The 21,545-nt window shown below is 24.9% G+C and overlaps 1 protein-coding gene across 1 annotated transcript; it reads right to left on the reverse strand.

Moving 5' to 3' along the window:
- Nucleotides 1-3,685: 3,685 nt before the first annotated feature.
- On the reverse strand, nt 3,686-10,080 carry LOC132931664 (brain-specific homeobox protein homolog). The gene is made up of 5 exons (XM_060997570.1): nt 9,888-10,080; nt 6,748-6,910; nt 5,274-5,479; nt 5,046-5,172; nt 3,686-4,940 (listed from the first exon to the last, which is right to left on the reverse strand). Exons 1-5 carry the CDS (start codon nt 9,984-9,986, stop codon nt 4,675-4,677), a joined length of 861 nt encoding a protein of 286 aa, XP_060853553.1. The 5' UTR covers nt 9,987-10,080; the 3' UTR covers nt 3,686-4,674.
- Between the last annotated feature and the right edge of the window lie 11,465 nt (nt 10,081-21,545).

Raw genomic sequence — 21,545 nt, forward strand, 5'->3', positions numbered from 1 at the left:
TAAATATACAAATTAACCAATTATTTAATGTAAAATGTTTAAACAGGTAAATTTGGCGTAAATGGGCGGTCGAAAAAAACATACCTTTTTTATTTTGGCGCAAATGGGTTATACCCAAAATGAATTAATTTTTTGGGCGAATGTAAGTTCCTACACGAGACCTAGCAGGTAAACAAGATACATATGTTAGTTCCTACACGATAAAATAAGGTACATGTGTAAGTTCCTACACAGTAAAAAGCAGGTACATGTGTAAGTTCCTACACAGTAAAAAACAGGTACATGTGTAAGTTCCTACACAAAGTATGTTATAAGTTATCAATCTAATATTAGTTATATCATATTCTAATACTGTCATACATTTTAACCCTTTATTCTATATAATATATAATTCTTTATAATATTTAATAATTTACCTTATAAATATTATCAATTTAATAATTTTAAAAATAATAATTGTAATAATATAATAATAATTCGTCATTTATTGTAAAAAAAATTATACAAATAAGGCATTCTATATAATATTTAATAATTTTAAGTATTTTATAGACGTAGATTGATAACTTATAATATTCCTAGTGTAGGAACTTACACATGTACCTTTTTTTATCGCGTAGGAACTTACACATCACATATGTAGGAATTAACGTATGTAATTGTCTACCTGTTACTCTCGTGTAAGAACTTACGATTCCCCAATTTCTTTTGGCGCAAATGGGTAACTCCCGTTTTTCGTGTACAATTATTATACATCATTGAACTTGAATTTAACACATTCACCATTCACGTACCTTCACTTACAGTGACCCATTTGACATATAATATGCAACAGTGTACATAGCAGTACTCGGTACCCATTTCTTTGCCTTTTATTATTATTAGGTATTTTTTAAATCCGTAAATACTTACAATACGAATTTTTGATATTATAACTATGTATATTTAATTGACAGGGAACAATAAATTCAGTTGAGGAGAACTGGAGAAGAAAACAATAACAATGAAGATCTTTTACATATAGGTAATGTTAAATTATCCAATCATATAAAATCTATATAGGTAACGTACAAAAAATATAAAATAACTATTCGTACATTAAATTACAAATCATCATTTTTTAATAAGCACCTAGCTATCACAGAGTGAAAATAATATTTTCAAAGTAAAATTTAAATAATTATTATAAAAATAATATTATTACATATTTAAAATTTAAAATTTTTGATAATACGCGAGGTTAAATTAAAAAAAAAATAATGTCAAATTTAGTTTTGTTGCCCTTGGAAATAAGGATCATGATGTCAATGTAATCAATAGTAATATCTAATAAAATGAAAGTTGATATTAATTTTCTAAAATCACTTTTGAGACCACTGACACTGTGTGACGTGCGGGTGACTGCTAAAATGGCCACTAAGTTACCATCAAAAATATTTATTTTCACCCGTCTTGTTTGAAACTGTTACCTACAAAAATAACGATCTATATGTCCTTGATCCCTGTAATACGGTGCCTGTAATATTCTGTAATATAACCGTGGTGGTTAGGTGGTGTATCCTACTATCCTAGCTACTGCTATTTTTGCTTCACCCTAGCCCTGGCGGTTGTTTCGACTTTTCGAGGCCCCTCGGGATTTGGTTAATCCCAAAAATAATAATTCATGGCAATTATTAACCGTAAATATTATAAAAGTTTTAAGATAAATACAAAATAAGATCAAAATAATAAATAAATGGCGTAATAATTTAATATTGTGCAAATATAGTTGCGGTTTAATTATATCTTATTGAGGTTTGATATAATTATTTAGGAAATGAAATTTCTTTTAGAATTATAATAGCCATTCAGTAGTATTGTTTATGTATAAGTACATACTAATAAAATATGGTCTGCACAATTAAATTATAATAATTACATTTATGTGCCTACAACATAATTAAGTAGTTAAACAAATTACAACTAATAATTGATGATATTATGTACCTACTACTTGTCTACCTATACTATTCACTAATTATCAATAATTGTTGAAGTAACTTAAACTAAAGTTTGCATGTCGGCAAGTGAATGATAGACGTAATTTTAATTTATAACTACAATTATTCGGTTGAAATAATTATAAAATTAAGATGACGGCGAGTAGCATCAGTGCATCACCAGTACTACCCATACACGCGTGTGTTGTCTCCATATCTTATAAAATAATATATCAAAGTTGAGTTCAGCGGAACCAATTTTATGTTGTTAGTTTAAATATTTGATTGAATTGAACCTAATATATATTATCAAATTTGTGATACTTCACTGTATAAACATAGATAGGTATTCATATTATAATATTACAAAGCAATTAAAATATCAAAACAAGCAAATAACGCTATACGCAGCTATACAAATATATAAACTAATTGATAATAATAATAAATAATAATACGATTAATACCTATATCAATATTTGTATAATGTATTCCTTACCTTTAAGTAGTATAAACTACTATAAAGTACCTATCGCAGTGAACATGCAGCGAACTCTATACATTATATACATATACAATTTAATATTATTATAGTATAGTATATAGTAAATATACCTATATTTAGGTACAATATATATTTTTCTTGCGCGTGGGGAAAAATTTTGATACAAATTAAAGGAATAAAATATAGTTTATCGCGAAGTCGTTTAATATTTTAATCAATGCTGCACTTTATTATTGCTCTCAGTGAGGGGTTTTAAGTGTTTTTATTCAGAAGTAATTGCAAATAATAGGGTTAAATGATTGAAATGACTAGAGTCAAGCGTCGGCTGCACCTTTATAATATAATATATTCACCGTCCCCTACATCGGATAAGGTTATAATATTATATATTATAGGCATTTCATTATTATTAGGCGGGCGCGTGGCCATTGATGCTTTATTTAATATCACATATAGGTAATCAAATTAGTGTCGTCCACGCCCGTCAATTCATTTATGTATGTACACAATATGTATATTGTATAGTATTATGACGGTGACGGTATACATACGAACGGGCGGAAAAATAACCCCTCGTGGCGGGATAACTCAATAATTTTACTCTTCATTATATACATAAATGCACATTTCACACACACACACACACACACACACACACACTACCGTATATAATAATATCAAACTATCAAAGAGTATAAATGAACACACGTTAGAGCGTGAAAAAAATTGTCGGTCATAAAGATGTAGAACGTATGTTATTATAGAATATTATTATGGCGGTTTATTATAGAGAATATATTTATTTATATTTATTTTTATTCTTTGAAAAAAGAACACTTAAGTCTAATGCGCGTTTATGATATTATTATCGATTTTGAATCAAATGTAGACATGTATCTTATGTAACTGTATAAGTGCTGAAATAAACGTATTTTTATTTTAAACTTATTATAGAACCGCTTTCTCATTGGTGTGTACCAACTACTAGTGTACCTATAATAAAATTATACCCTTTATACGACCTTATATATAGAATTTATAGTATCGCATCTAAATAAATAGGACATTGCGGTGTCTTTTATACAGTTATATACATAAACACACAGACAAATTATCTTGAAATTCGTCTAAATGATAAAATCCATAGTGGAAATTAGATATGCAAGTGTATGTGTGTGTCTGTGTCTATAAAATGACGGAGTATATTATATTCGTATTTTTATTAATTTTATAGATATTTATTTAGATCACGTTTTAATTTAAAAAAAAAATATCATTTACATGACGGGTGTTGGTAGGTAATTATGTGTATAAATCATATTTTAATACATTATCTATTTTTATGAATTATTTTTAAATGTATACCTACTATAGACAGCAGGCGCGAACACAGGAAAACATTTCGGTGGTGGGGGTAGGGTTTGAAAAAATGTTCATAAATATCATATTAATATATTATTAATTTGTAGGTCAAGTAATTTAATTTTGTTCCTGATATTTCGACTGGGGGGCCCTGCGTTTGCACCTGATAGACAGAATAATAATTAATAAATAAAATATTTTGTTTAATATTAAAATAACTGACCAGTTTTTGAAATTAATTTTCACACTTCTTACTTAATTGTATTATATTAACGAGTACGAGTACCTACTTACCCGAATTATCAATAATTTAAATATTAAATGATATTATACAATTTTCAATTGTACAAATTATAATAATGCATTAGAATAAATTATTTAAAACATACATTTATGTATTGCCGGTTATTTGCTTAAAATTATATTTATCATTATAAATTATAATAATTAATCCCTAATATAAATTTATTATACATTTGAGCTATTCAAATATAATGTTTGTTTACTTAAAATATAGCGACAGATAAAAAAATTGGAAGACAAACAATTTTATTGGAAGTGTGTAACGCCAAAGATAACATAATATTTGTTTTCTTATTTGTCAGACAACTTTTCTTATTTTTAGTTTTTACATTACATATTTTATAATTTAAAACTATAACTAAATTAATTAATCTATATACCTACCTAATTAGTAATTAGGTATATGTTTGAAATATTATAAGAAATATATATGGATACGATTGGTTTCTAACTGTTTTGTACACAGTTTAATAATAATAATAATAATAATAATAATAATAATAGATAAGTGGTTTTTAGCTTTAATTAGAAAAATCTTTGTTGTTCGTAATTTCGCTGTACGCTATTTAGCATATGAGAGTGATCACCGACAATATCTATAATCTCATCATCAGCATCATCGACGTCATCATCGTCGTCCACTTCAGAGACTTCACTCAGGTCGTACCGTTGACTCCTCTCATCATCGTTGTTGAGCGACCTACTTTGTCGAGCTAAATCCTTGGACTCCTGAATGCCTGTATCTAATACACCGCAAACTGATCCTTTAGATGAAAAGTCAACAGGATAATCTGAAGTATATAATTTTGTTTAGTATATATTCAACTCATAACTTAGGTTATATACAATTAATATGTAATTATTGTACTTGTATATAATTGCAATGTGAGACTGACCTGTGGTTAGTGATTTGTTTGCAGTGTTGTCTTCAGGTTTTTCTGAACCAATAACCGCTGTATCGTCATTAACTTTTCTCAATTGTTTTTTATGTTTCATTCTTCGATTTTGAAACCATGTTTTGACCTGAAGATTAATGATTTAATATACTATTGAGTATAAACACAACAATACCTACTACTTACTAGTTATAACTATATGTAGTTAAATTATTAGTTATTATTTACCTGTGTTTCAGACAATCTCAGTTCGGTAGCCAGTTCAACCCTCTCGGGCGTGCTTAAATATCGTTGTACTTCAAATCTTTTTTCTAGTCCCGTGAGTTGTTGATCGGAAAATACAGTCCGAGCTTTTCGTCTACGACATAGCCTAGAGCTTAATTGACCATGGCCATAGTCTGATCGGGCACCCCAAATACTTCCAAAAGGTACCCCTAAAATAATCATAGTAACAATCATGTTGCATTATTAATATTATTTCGAAATAAAAATATATAAATACCAAAGCACGAAATCTATTTCCAAAAATTAAGATCATATTTATATCCATCACTGATATAGTCATGGACCATGGTATATAATATATGTATGATAGCAAAAAACCTTATGAAATAGTAAAAACGCTAATGTACAATTTTAAAGGTGATTTTTAATAGAAAATGTAATCTAGTAAATATTTGTGGGAGGGTGGAGGGCAAATATTACTTTTATCAAAATCAAAAATTTTTCAGCATCTATTTTTTAAAACTAACAGAAAAACTAAATTAATTAAGAAAAATGGGAATAGTTACGCAGTAATATTTTTCGATAGATTGAATTACTTTTTTTTGGTAATTAAAAATAGAATAGCTGTATAAACTTTCACTAAATATTCATATTAGAATTGACTAGACACTAGACATGATATAATTTTCAAAAAATATTCGCTCTTTCTGTGATATTAAGGATATTAGACATTTTTCAATTTATTTGGTTTATTTTCGATTTATATATTATGATAAATTATTGTTTATGAGTAAAAAAGCTTGACATTTTCATATTAAGTTCCTCTTAAGTTATTTCTATTACAGTTAAAATATAATAAAAACATATATAGTACGATTTCTGTTATTTTTTATGTAAAATTTGATGTTAATCAATAAATATTAATCGTATAGAGACTTAAAACATTCCATTCCAATATTAATTAAGCTAAGATTTCCTAATCACAAGATTAATCATAAAATATTTAACATATCATAATTCAATAATCCATCTCAGTGAACTATTCAACGGTGTACATTCAATACCTATAACACAGTAAAGTAACTTTCACTTTTTTTTTTAATTTAATATTTATTTTAACGAATTACAAAATTACCTATTTATTTAAATTTAATGATCACCCAATTTTTTTTCTTACAAATATTAACCTTTTTTGTGAATTTTTTAATTCCCCTACATGGCTAGGTACATAAATATTATAGTAATACGAACTCAGTTCAAGAGTTAGGATGGTTATACAAATGTAGTAGTTGATCATATTTTTTTTAAATATATAAAAGTAGGCACTATTGTAAATTACTGGTTCGCAAAGAAGAGCAGAATGCGAGAAATATCTAAATATCAGATCGTATTTAGTTTTACACTCCGTTTTATTAACTAATATTTACAGATAATATATTCTAATAAGTACTTATATTTAATTTTTATTAATAATTACCTTGGGGTGAAATAAAAAATGGTTCTGCAATACCATTTTTGTGCATATAATGTGCTGGATATGATAAATACGCAGAAGCCACCGTTGATGGTAACATCGGGAAGCATTCTTGACTTTGTGGCAATTGATGATTTCTATTTCTTTCGTGACTAGTTACCTGGAACTTTTATTCATTTTTTATTTTAAGACTGAAATAATAATGAATTTAACACAGGCAGATGTAAAAGAAACCTGTATACTTTTATTATAATCGTGTATACCGCGAGTGACACAAGATAGGTACTTGTTTCAAAGGACTAAAAAGCATGTTGATTTACAAATAAAAGCAGTATTCAAATTTTTAAGTGTTCTTAAGAGGATGCTGTCAGCGCACTATATAATATATTTAACATAGTTAACTATAGTTGTTTTCTCTCTCTAATACACTTCAAACATTCATAAAACATATTTATGCAAAACAGTTTTTTTTAGTTTTTGGGTAATTTTAGAGAAAAATCATTTATTATAAAAATTGCATAGATTAATATTTTTGATGATTTGTGACATTATGTTGTCTAAATATTGTCTCAAAAACTGTAATTTTCATTTATATTTATAATTTTTTTTATTATTTTTTAAGTAAAATAATAATAAAAAAAAAATATACAAAACTGATCAAAAACTCTCAAAAATATAATTCTCTATAATTTTTGTTAATATTTAGTTTTTCTCTGAGGTTACTCAAAAACTATAATAAACGATTTTGGGTGAATGCGTTTTATCTATGCTGCACATGAGCCAAAGAGAAAAATAAATGGAATATGGTTATTATCTCATCTATAGATTTGTCTATGTCAAATATGTCAAATTCAAATTTGAAATTTTTTCATAGGATCAAAATGAATAAGTTAAAAACTTAAAATAAATATATTTAACTAAACACTTATATTTTATACTCGAATTAAGAATACAAACATCATTTGGGGTTGATTCTCTTTAATATTTTTATTAGTTATAAAATATACTTAAATTATTATTAATTATTATATTCAATTGGCCCATATACATAGATACATTTTTATAAACTTCAGTGAATCATAGATTTTCATACAATACATTTAGCCATGTAGGTGAAATATTTTAGTTAAATATGTTATTTTAAATAAACGTCATCACTGATCATTGAGTATTAAGAATTGAAAATAATAATCTCGAAGAATTTATCTACTTTTAATTTATAAAAAAGAAAGATCGATTTTGCTATATTAAAAGTAGTGTGTTAGTGTGTAATGCATATAAAAATATATTTATAACTAATAATAATTATAAAAATAAATAGATACTATTTAATTATCATTATTTTTATACAGTTTAAGTGTTATTGGTTACGGGCGTACTGCGAAAGCATTTCTGTATCGTCGTCGGTTCAAACAGAAATAAAATATGCATAATATTATAATATCATATACACATTAGCAATATCTTTTGGTTATACTATCAATAAATACTTTTAAATATCTCTATTTTAATATAGAATTAATATCATACATATTATATGAAGGATATGCATATTATTATTATAATATTATTTTAAAAATATCTGTTTGTTATTATATCAATAAACAATTTTGATTATCTCAATTCTAATATAGAATTAACATTATACTGATATGAAGAAATGTATATTTTTCTTAAATCAAATTAGTGTTATTTTTTTGTTATTATATAAATAAATACTATAAAATATCTCGTTTTGAATATCAGAATAACACAATAAAAATAAAAATAGTAGAATAATTATTTTAAGCTATTATTATAATATTATAAGGATATCACTAAGTGAAATATCTTAATATTTACAGTAACCTGATATCATGTTATTAATATCAAAATCATTTATTTGCTGTATGGGTATTTTGTTAGTTATTTTGATGGGTGGAGGTACCAATTAAAAAAAATTATTTTATTTTATAGTAGGTATATAATAATATATTCAATATTTATCTTTATAAATTATAAATTATAATGATTTACACGGACATGTACGAAGAATTAATTCTATATGTGAAATATACTTTTGGTGTCAATATAATCCATTAGGGATTTCAACACTAACCTACACTCCCAAGAATCACGTTTTTATGAAAAAATGAACAATATAATATATATTATATACTGATACCATAGTATAAAACTCATAAAATTACGATGTATTATTTTTTAAATTATAGGAATTTATATATTTTTTTTTAATTAGGTATTATACCTACTTTCTAAACTATAGATTATAATTAATATAAATTATTAATTGCAGTATAAAATAAAAAATACACTACTAGTTTTTTATGAAATACCTACAATTTAATGTTATTGAAACAACCTTAATAATAGTCAATATTAGTTGTATAGCTATATTCTATTTTATGTATTTTTAAGTAAGACAATGATTTAGAGGAAAAACATTTTATTTTTGGTGCATAGATTTTTGTTACAGAGTTTGTATCATCAAAGTGTAGACATTTTAAACTTTAATTTTGTATATTTTAAATTTAAAATAAATGCATATTATAATTTATTATATTAAATTATTAAATCAATTTAAGATTAATAATTAGACGCATTAATTATATTTAATCATTGCATGATCGTACAGTGTACTGTATTTATCTGAAATATTCTGGCCACTTTCATAGAAATTCACCAAGTAGAACTAACATTATTTGAAATATTAATTATTGTCTTTTTCCATAAAGTACAAACATTACTCTTCCACCTATAATAGTGTCACTGCAGGTCATGGTTTTGAAATATGATTAAAATATTTAAATGTTCTAAATTGTATCATATTATATTACGAGTATATAATTTAGTATAATCAGCCATCTTATTCTAAAAAATCTGAAATGAAATTTGTATATACTATAAATTATTATAATTTTATAATCAAATTATCAAATTGATTTTCACTGTCATACAATTATGAGGCGTTAATAAATATTTAGGTACATGAAAAATATTTTATTTATTACATGCAAAAATATTCTATATTATCTCGGTTGGTCAATTTTTAGATAAGGTGGAAAACATTTTGGTTTAATGTTATATAATAAATATATATATAGTTTTAAGTTTACATTATACGTTTAATAATAATAAAATACCTCTGAATTTGGTCTGTTATTCTTTGATCTGAATAATATGTCCTCAATTAAAAATGATGTGGAGTGTCCGGGAGACGATTTCCTCTGGTTTTCTGGCATTTTATTTGGCTTGATTATTTAAACTATATAATAAATGACGTCGCGTTTCCTAGAAGCTTGACGGGCAAATTGTTCACGATTTACTACACCAAAACCCGTAAACGCGCAGGCATTATGTGTTACTTAGTCACCCCAAAAGACCGTCCCTTCGACGGCTCCCATTGGCTGCATTGATCGGTGCCAGCCCTTTCGTATTGGCTTGGTGGTAGCCATACTGGAACCCTTCATCCTGGCTGGAGGGAAAACGGAGATTTAAGTGTTATATACTAAACAAGTTAGGATTGTCAGCAATTAGTCGGTAAACGGGTGGGTTGGCTTTGTGAGAGGAGGGTGTTCAAAAAGCTTCTTCTCGTTATGAGATTCTCAGTAAAAATTATTAAAGTCATAATATAATATATAAAGAAAAATATGAACACTGATGAATTGAGAATTCACCGTAGCGTAGGTAGGTATGCAATATTTATGTTCAACTACCTACCTAAGTTATTATTGAAAATATTATAATATCAAAATATTTAAAAAATAGTTGTATTCGTTGTATTATAAAAAAATAAATAAATTACAATTGATTTTTAAAAATCTATTTTAGATTAATTTACAATTTCCATCAGTTATTATTTATTATTATTATACGAGCTGGTGGTGTTTGAAATTGTCTTTCAATACAAAATAGTATTCAGAGTTCAGACATATTCTAATCGCATAAAGAATATAGTTTGAACAATATCTAAACACTAACAAGATACTGTTATCATGTATTTAATTGTTTGAAACAGAAGCAAGCTTTAATTAGAAATCTATTAAGCTTCAAAATACAAGATAATTGTTGTAAGCCCCTCTCAACTTACAAACTGTTTAAGTTTAAAAAAAGTTTACTTTCTCCTCATTTCTAACAAAAAATGTTTAATTACTAGTTTGTTATACCTATATAGTTTTTCATCGCTTAAAAATATAATAATTAATAAGATTAGCAAAATATGTATGAAATTATTATTATTATACAAATATTTAAAAACCAATAATAATTCAGCTAATAAATCATCATAATAAAATTAAAATATATTATAGAATTATATACCATTATTTATTATTTTTATTTTAATTAATTAATATCATTATTATCAAGTATAAATTTTTTACGGATTTTTCATTTAATAATCATATTATGTAATTTGCCAAAATAAACAAAAAATATTTAATTTATACCACATCTAAAAATAATTTTGGTAATTTGTACCACATTTAAGGTTGTAATTTAGAACCATATCCGACTAAATAAAACGGTATTATATATAATTTGCTCAATTTTATAAATATTTGGTTACATTAATTGTAATTTGTGTTATTTTTCATTTTATCAAAATTATAATTTGCGCCACTTTAAAATAATTAGTTCTTTTTACACTTATTTATATATGTATTTTAAATGCGTAATTTGTGTAATATTTCAATTAATAATAATTTTATAAAATAAGATTACCCATAATACCTAGCATACTCATTTTCTTGTACTGGTAAATAACAAGGAGATTAAGCTCTTTCTATCAATGTTTGCACGATACAACTGATGTATGTTTGGTAAATTTACCAAGTTTTCAATTAACAATTGAATTAGAAAGTTTGGCGTAAATTTAATAATTTGCATTTTGTTTTCTGATATGTAGTAAAATTTACAAAACTAATTTAATTTTTTCTGTGTGCAAGTTACATGTTTTTATACATTTTGGGGTAGATTATATAATATATGTACACACTTAAATATACCTATCTGTAGCGCGAAACGCCACCTCCCAAAATCTTTTGCAATACTATGCAATAATATCTTTTTTATTTTATTTTTAAAATTTATTTTGAATATTATGTGGATTAAAAAAAAAGCAATCTTATATCTAATATTAATAATAATATGCCATTCAATAATTATTTTGGAGTAATATTTTGAATATTAATGCTGATTATAAAATTATTTTTAAAGATAGAGTATTTGCTGTGTTTTTAAAATAAAATATTTTTTATCAATGAATAATCATTAAGTTTCCTTATATTCATTTAATAACTAAATGTTTAAGGTTTATCTTAATATAATTTATCTTAATATTAATTTGTTAATTATAACAAATGGTAACTTAATAATAGTTATTAGTTATTACAATATGACAATATGAAAACGTATTTTACTATATAATAAATAATAATATAGATTTTTATATTTATATTTATATGTCATTAATAAATTATAAATATATTACTCGTATATATTGTAATTTAATAAATTATTTAAATACCTAATAAAGATTTCAATATTTTATTAACTATGGTTTGTTTTTGTAAAAAAACATATCTTTAGCTATGTCTAGACGAAAAACAAAAAAAAAAACAGAAAAACTATAAGTGTAAATTATTATATATTTATATCATATACTTACTTATCAGTTATTACAATAATTTAAATTTATTCAAAACCATAATATATTTTCAAAATACTCTGGCTTAAACATTTTTTTTTTAATGTGACTTTTTGATATTATTACGGTTTTAGTAATTATGATTATTTAAAAAATATTAATAATGTATTTGTTGTCTATTATTTCGGTACAATAAAATTGTAAAAACTTGCATATTATTATAAAAATATTACTAACCTATAGGTGGGTTTTTTTAGTTTACCGTTATAGATTGTAGGTATATACTTACCTACAATCTACTACCATATACTATTAACAGCAAAATAGTCCCACAACATCCAAGTACTTATAGCCTTTATTATTTTAAGTGTTGTTCATTTTTCATAAAATATTTTAATCGCGATTGTAATTTAAAATTGAATGAAACTCGTAAGATATGTGTATAAAATAATAATTTCGTATGAAACAAAACGTGTTTATTTAAAAAATAACTAATTATATAATATATAATATACCTAACACTATCGTAACATTATCTTTATATTTAGATGATCCAATTGCTTGAGAATACATGCAATGTGTGACGAGTAAAAAGAAAACCACTACACGCATTATCCTTTCCTCTTCTAATTAAATTTTAATAAAAACACGCCTTTGTAAACATCATTTTCATCAAGTGCTTCGCACAGACCATCCGTGCTCTATCTGTGTAATACAGAAATTTAATGAACCCTCGCTATAGGGTTTTAATAGAAACCGTGATGCTTGTTCTGATCTATAATCTTTGTGAGATTGTCTGCACCAAACACCTTTGTACCTTACTTATTTAATACACCATTATTAAAATCTAACAATACTGATTAAAACGTTAATGATTATTATACATACCTATTATAACACCAATCTGATACCATTTTACACATTAATTGATTGTAATTTCTCAATAAATTAATCTTAATAAATCATAATTTAATTAAATCAAATAATTATATTCAATTAAAACGCTATTGACTTTTGCAACTTCAATTGTAGAAAGACGATTTAACCATTTTAATCTGTTAACATAGTTAGTTGTACATATTTACATGTATATTATATCGTGGAAAATTAATTTAACGTAGGACATTCTTTACTACAAAAATTATTAATCTTTTTGAAAATATATTTTTTTAACATAATGTTAAGTTATCATTAAATACTACACATTTGGCAACTAATTATATTTTTATTCGTTATCTGTTTTTTTTAGTTTGAATGAAACAATGTATTTTAGTTTTTATTAAGGAGGATATTTTTTGTAGTACGAGAACTTCAATGTATAAACATAGAATTTTGAATTAGTAATTTATGAGTTATACATAACTATTTAAAGTTATAACTAATAGATAACTTACCTACCCAAAATTTGATTTTTATAGATTGAAACACTACAAATAAAATAATAAAAATATAATTTTTTTCCAAAAATGATATTTTGTAATGAGAATATAAAATTATATAAAATAAATATTTTCAAAAACGTTTATTTTTCTGAAGTAAAGAGTATCCAATATTTAAATGGATCATCTAGACCATTTAGCTCAGTGTAAAATATATTTGAAATTAATTAAGCAAATTGTATCAAGATATTTTAAATCTTAATTCTAAATTCACGTGATATTGAAGACTTATAATACGTTAATATGACCTGAAGGCTGAAAGAACATTCTTGTAAATTTGTCATAATAGGGAATATTGTGCTCTTGTAGGTACTGTATAACCTTAATAATTTTTCAACGACAAGCGACATTTACAACAGGTTAGTCAATATTTCGTTACTCATGTACACTGTATACGTGCCATTAGACATGTTCCAAATAAAAAGAAATTTGCCTGATGCAATATGTGAACTCATTTCACGATAAACAACTATTTTATTGATACAAATTACAAGAGAATATAGAATTCCGTATAGTAATATTAAGTATTCATGTTTTAAGCACAGGCATATGGTATATCAGTGTATGTTTATATAAGTAGTTAGTGCATATTATCATCTATATTTTATTAAAAATGTTTTTCTATAAAAATTGCGTAGTAAAAGATAAACAAAATATTTAAATTTTATATTGATTCTTATTTCTTGTACAAATATATATATAGAATTATTAATATTTCAAGTTTTATTATTTTACATTTATTTGGTTTTAATAGTAACTGTCATTTTTGGTTCTAAAATTCAAATATTAGTAAAAAGAAAACTATCATTTATCATTCTATATTATAATTTACAATTTAAGAATACAAAAAATTGTAGTCTAACAGTAAAAAAAATTTCAATTTTATATTTAAATACTGCAATAATAGGTACACATTTGTATTGTAAAAACTATAGTGAAAAGGTTATTACTTTCACAAATATTTTAATTTTATAAGGTTAATATAATTCTATAATACACCGACAATATTAAGTCATAATTTTAATAGTATTTGCCATGTATAATATAATAAGTTATTAAAACTTTAAAATTTAGTACAATGTTATATTCGTGAGCTCATATAGTGACTATATATACATATTATTAAGTCTCATCGTATGTATTTCTTACAAAAATTTTCAATCAATTTAATAATTGAAAATTTATTTTTATTAGCAACTATAAATTATTGTAAAGTAAGATTCAATCAGAACAGATTTTTAAATGTGTTAATATTAATTTAATTTAATTTATAATAACTAATGAATAATAATTTATGTAAATAGTTATACTTCATTAGTCATTATTAAGTGAATGAACCTATTTAATAAAACCTATAATAATATACTTCTTTAAATTTTTTGTACTACATAAATACCTACTAGTCGTATTATTACTAACTGTATTCATTTCATTTTTGGGTAACTATCCGTACAAATAAATAATGAATGATATCAATGTATCTATATCCTCTTTGGTTTTTGGTATATACCTTTATGTTTGTAATATGTGTGATTCAGGATTTTTTAGGATTTGAAATTTGCAACTCATAATGAAAATTAATGTTATATTGCGTTATAATATTATTATAATACCATTTTAATTACTTTTGCTTTTCAAAATACAAGCTATATTACCTTTTTTACTAGAAACCTCCCACAAAAGTGATAATTTTGTTATAAAAAATAAAAATGAACTACACACAAATATAATTGATCGTTGTAAAACTAATGATTTAATAAATAAACTAAATGCATTTATAAATGTATAGTAAATTAAACAATTATCTTTGTGAATCATTTGCAAAATGAATACCAATCTTAATAAATAATTTTTATTATTAAATATAAGATTCTTACTTCTTAATAAAAAAAAGTCTTGGTTGAAACAATAGCCAATTAGATACCTATTGGTGTTGTTCGTTTTTGTATAAATTTAAATTGTGTTGCTTAGTAACACTATAATACGCAATACGGCAGCCGCTAATTGTCAATTTTGAGGTTGCCATTTAAAATTAACGGCGGCAGCTCCCCAAAGGTCATACTTACAATAGATGAATGTAATCGCTACTGGTATAGTTGACATTTCGCGGCGAATGACTTTTAAATTGGATTTCTTTTTCGTCAAATTCAGCTCATCATTGCACGAAATTAATTATTAATAAATGCCATGTATATATAATAGGTGTATAATAACATAACGTAACTTATTTCTTTAAAAATGATTATTCTAAAATACGAATTGTCGATTATTTTTAATATAAATATGCAATGTTGTAATTTTGAATATTTTAAGATTATTTAATTAAAATTAAAACCATACTAAATAATTATAAATAAATAAATAATTATTGTTGTTTTAAATTGTATGTTTTTATATACTATACTTTCTGAATTAAATATCAAAATTAGCGCCAATAAATATTAAATTACAATTTATAGTTAGTAAAATACAATAATATTATATTATACTATAATAGTAGATAACATTAAATAAATATACAAGTACTATATTATTATTTAAATAAATAGATATCTAATTGATTATAATATTCAACAATAACAAATAAAATGTTAATTATTTTTAACTGTTTTTAAGTTTAAAATATTTGATAAATTTTACTATTTTAGTACATAAAATGAATTAGTACCAATATCAACCAGAGTAATTATGTATATTATGAAAAACTAGTTGGAGATAATTACTAAAAAATAATGAATGCTACACTATAATGAAGAAATAAACGAATAATTTATATCCCAAGTTCTAAAAGTGCCTAATCACTTTGGTTTGTATATATATGTATGTTTTCCGGTACGATTAAATGTCTATTTCCTTTATTTTTAATATATATATAGTTTTATTATTTCTGCATAAATAATTAATTCTGTATGTCTACTAATTTCGATAATGTAATAATTCACTATACGTATGTTTAATAAAAGCACATAATTTAATAAAAATTAATTTCGTTTTCAAAAATATATTATGTAGTATATACATAATAAATAAATATAATTATAAAATAATACTTAATATAACTGAAAATTTTTAAAATGGTTAAAATTGATTTTTGTATAAAATTGTTCATACATACACTACGATGAATATTGTTGGTTAAAAGTTCTGTTAGAATAAATTTTCTCCCACCACCGTCCTTAACAAAAACAGTATGTGTGTACTGTATACTGTATACACTATATAGACACTCCCTAAGTTTAGCAAAGACCACTGCTCTAAAGCCGATTGTCGTCTCGGGGGATTTCCGTTCGCCTCTCAATATAATGGGACAGTGATTGGCAATTTAAAGGCTGAACTAAACTCAGTTTATCCGCGTGAATTTCGATATTTTGCTTAAAGTCCCATGTAATAATGTCGTTTACACAAGCCGGGAACTTCATTATATGTGCATCCCTTTTACAGCGCGTTCGTGATAAAATCGAATTACTTTGCGATTCGACCACAATAATTTTTTCGACTGGATAGAATAGTGTACTCTAATCGATTTATTTATTGAATCTCGATATAAATGCAGAAATCAATTTCTAAAGTAAGTTAAAATGAGTATCTTCCACTCAATGCAATGTTCAATACTTTTTCTTTTGACCATTTCAAATCAAATCACAATTATTAATAATAAATGGAGCATACTACTTGCTACTGCCAGCAAATAATTTAAATATCAACGCTCAAATATTTACATATATATTGTACAATTATACATTTTTTTTATTATTATATATCTGGCATCTGCATTCTGCACTAAATAGTACTTAGATGTTAATTAATTTTAATAGCTTAATATTTTTAATTGATTTTTCGAGATATAAGTTGATTTAATTTTAAAATAAGAATAATCATTGTATATAGTGTATATGCGTGAACAGGATTAGTGTATTTTTATTTTGATGAACAACAAAAAACAATTTTTTAGTTATAACGGAAACAACGAAAAAACAATTTTTAGTTAAAGGATATATTATGTTTTAATTTATAAATTTTTATAGGTTTAAAATAATATTTATTTTTATTTTTGGTGGAAAATAATTTTTACATTAGAAAAAAATTTTAAACAGAATTACGTTATTCTTATACTTTTTGCTTGACATCCGACAATACAGTGTACTGTGCTTTTCAATATTTTGGCTATTATCATAGAAATTTCTGAAGATAGAAAAAGAATTATTTGAAAAATTTAAATTATAAAAAAAAAAAAAATATTTATGTGGTGCAATAGCATAAATACTCTACATGTACGGATATATATTTTTGGTGTACGTGGAAAAACTAAAGAAAAACATTGGGAGAATTAAGTTAAATTTTTTTTCGTTATTTAGAAAAAATAATTTAGCGAATTGAAACTCTCATGAAATATATTTTAGGTAATATTTAATTAGTGTAGAACTTTTTGGTTGTTTTGAGACATGATAATATGTTACTTTCGTAATTTTGATTTATGTTTATTTTGTTTTCTTGGGTAGATTTTTCATAAGATTTTCTTACAGCACTAAAAATATTTATAATACTTTGACAATATTTTTTTCAAATACTGCAATGATGAGATACTCAAAATTTTCTATGCTATAAAAATGTGTTTCTCGAGTTACTCGATTTTTCTTATTTACTATAGAAATAAAGCCAAGTGGTTACTGTTTTATATAGGTAAACATACCTATACAGTATACATAGTACTTTTCTATAAACATTTTGACGATATTTATACAGGGAAATATTACAACTAATTTTTTATTCGATTATTATGGGAAGCCAGGATACCTAGCTCTTGATTTCCATTAATGATTTTAGTCTTATTTTAAAACTCTTTTTAGCTTGTTGTAGTTTTAATAGTTAATAAACTACAATTAATTACGGTTTTATTGTATTGAACTATTGAACTTCGTAGGCATAAACATTTTTATATATGATAAATTTCTAAAAGTTAAACCTAAAGGTTAAATATAATTATATATCATTAATAATTATTGTTGATAAAATTGGTATTTGGTTTATATTATACATGGAAATTAGGTATAACATATTATATATATTATTGATCTATTACTAAAATAAAACAAGTATATAATCTGTTAAAATTGTAAATTGTATTATTATAATAATATCGTTATAAAAAATACATTTATTTTATTAACAACATAATTTTTGGTAGATAAAAAAAATAAGTAGAAGTTATTTCAATATAATATTATCTTACTGTTCGTTTTGGATATAAGTAATTGTGGTACGACGTAAGAAAGGAGGGGGTTGAATACGGCCATGCATTAAATTGTAGTATATATATTATGTACAACTCTTTAGAGGATATTTACTCACTATGATCAATATATCACCTATATAATATATTTAGACATTTAGTACATAATACTATATATTTATTCTTTATATAAGTAATTCTTCTGTACGTATATGTATATTATTGAACTCTTTCTAAACGGCTAGACTAATTTTAATGAAATGTGTGTGTGTTTGAGTGGATCCCCGGATAGTTTAGATTCACTATTAAACCCGGTAGATGGTACTGCAATTGGGTTTTAAGAAAGTTTGACATAGATTATTATGTCTTAAATAACACAACTGTTAATCTTAAAATAAATGTCAATGATCTTGAACATCGCGCATTAGATTGTCATTAGGTTTTTTTTAAATTGAAAACGGATACTATGTACTGGTGTATTAATCATATATTTATCGACTCAACTCTTGTCTAGAGAATATTGAGAAATAAAATATGTACCTATATTAGTATCCAGGAAAATAAAATTTAAATGTAATACAAAAATGTTAAAACTTTTTTTCTGACGAAGTCGAGCTTAATACAACTAGAAAATTGTCAATATTGTATCAACTTAAATTTTTCAGTTAATATTAAAGTAATGATTATAAAAATCTATTAAAAAAATTAACAGTTTGTCAGTGAATTAATAGTTATACTAAAACCGAGATACAACGATGTAGCCGCGTGCGTTCGTTGGGGTTTAGAAAGTTTTAAGCTCATTTCTGATTGTATAAGTTAATTAACAATGAAGTTATAGAAAATACGCACATAAAGTTATAAAAGGAACGCCGTGTCGTCTGTAAACGACGAGTATAAATAACAAATTCAACAAAGTTTAAACCACATAAGAGGCGTAATTTTAATGGGCAACAAAGTGCATGAAGAACTTCTATACGGCTTGTTCCCGTGTAAACTCAGAAAACAATTTACACATCTATGCCCCTGATCATAAAAATTAAAAACGAATAATATAGTGTACACTGTACAAAAAAATATTATAGTATATCAACAGAAACTTTGAAAAATATTTAAAAATAATATTTAGCCAACACCCGAACGAAAAATAACTTTTAAAAGATGCTGCTTTTAAAAAAAAAAGCACAAGCAACGCCGGGCGGGATAGCTAATACACCAAACCAAAAACCAAAAATATTTTTTATCCATCACACGCATCACGCTAAACGTTAGCATTTGTCAACCAAATTTAACACGAATGCATATTGTACGGTCATAGAAGTGCACGGGACAGCTAGTTATTATATTATAAATATTATAGGTCAGTATTTACAGCGGGGAGAATATTTCATGAGATAAAATAATTACCATATGGACTATGACACTGTGTTATCATCTGATTGAAATATTGCTACAATATTTAGGAAGTCTAACTTACTAAGGAAGTTTCTGGTCTACTCATAATAGTATTCAATGTGTTATGATTATATATTTTTTGTGTGGAGGGGGAGGGCGTAAGATTAATAACTATACAATAGACCGTAGTTACTCGTGTAGACATATCGAGTCAAGTTCATGTTGTCTGACAAATAATAGTGAGCCATTAAATCCGTTTGCGAGTCCCTAGAGAAAGACTATGTAAACGGCGCGTGTCCCTCTCGAGCCGCTGCCGTCGTCGACGCGCATTTAAAAACCAAGTAATACGAGAATGTCAGAGTTTTTAATGCCGCTTAATTAGCCGTCAACGTGCACGACGCCAATTACTTCTTTATTGCCTGCAACGCCCAGATAACTTGGGTTTTTCCGGGGAATTACGTTGTACATTATGTTGTATTAATTTACACATTTAAGTATCTAATATATTACGCCAGCCTCGGTAAATCATTATCAGTATAATATAATAGCTAAATTATTTAAAAATAGGTAAGTTTGTGTGGAAAATATAATACCTACGATGTAAATCAATATACTCTGTATGACTGTATATATGTAGGTGTTTTCCATTTGTTTTTAAATATATACAGTGTGATTTTTCAAAAGAAATTCATTACAAAAAAGCCATTTAAAATTCAATTTCTTCCTACTAAAATATTTAGTGATTTATTTGCGATCAAACTGTACATTATATAAAAGTAGGCATGTTATCTGTTTATTTATATAATATACCTATGTAAAACACGTGTTGCACTTGAATGGGTTGGAAGGAAAGTATTACGACCATCATAGAAAATAAACATATTAGTAAATAATTCAATAATATAAGTAAAAATATGTATTAAATTAGAAAATCCTGTATGGTCATTTTATATTACTCTTCGTTTTTTGTTTATTATTCATTGCTGTTTATTTTGCAAATATATCTTTTGGTCGGTGTCTATCTGGAATTAGAGAGACGCAAATAAAATAGGTACTTACTCATAGCCCATAGGCTATATATATAGTAATGAGG

This window comes from Rhopalosiphum padi, chromosome 1 (assembly GCF_020882245.1).
Source record: "Rhopalosiphum padi isolate XX-2018 chromosome 1, ASM2088224v1, whole genome shotgun sequence".
NCBI classification, from domain to species: Eukaryota; Metazoa; Arthropoda; class Insecta; order Hemiptera; family Aphididae; genus Rhopalosiphum; species Rhopalosiphum padi.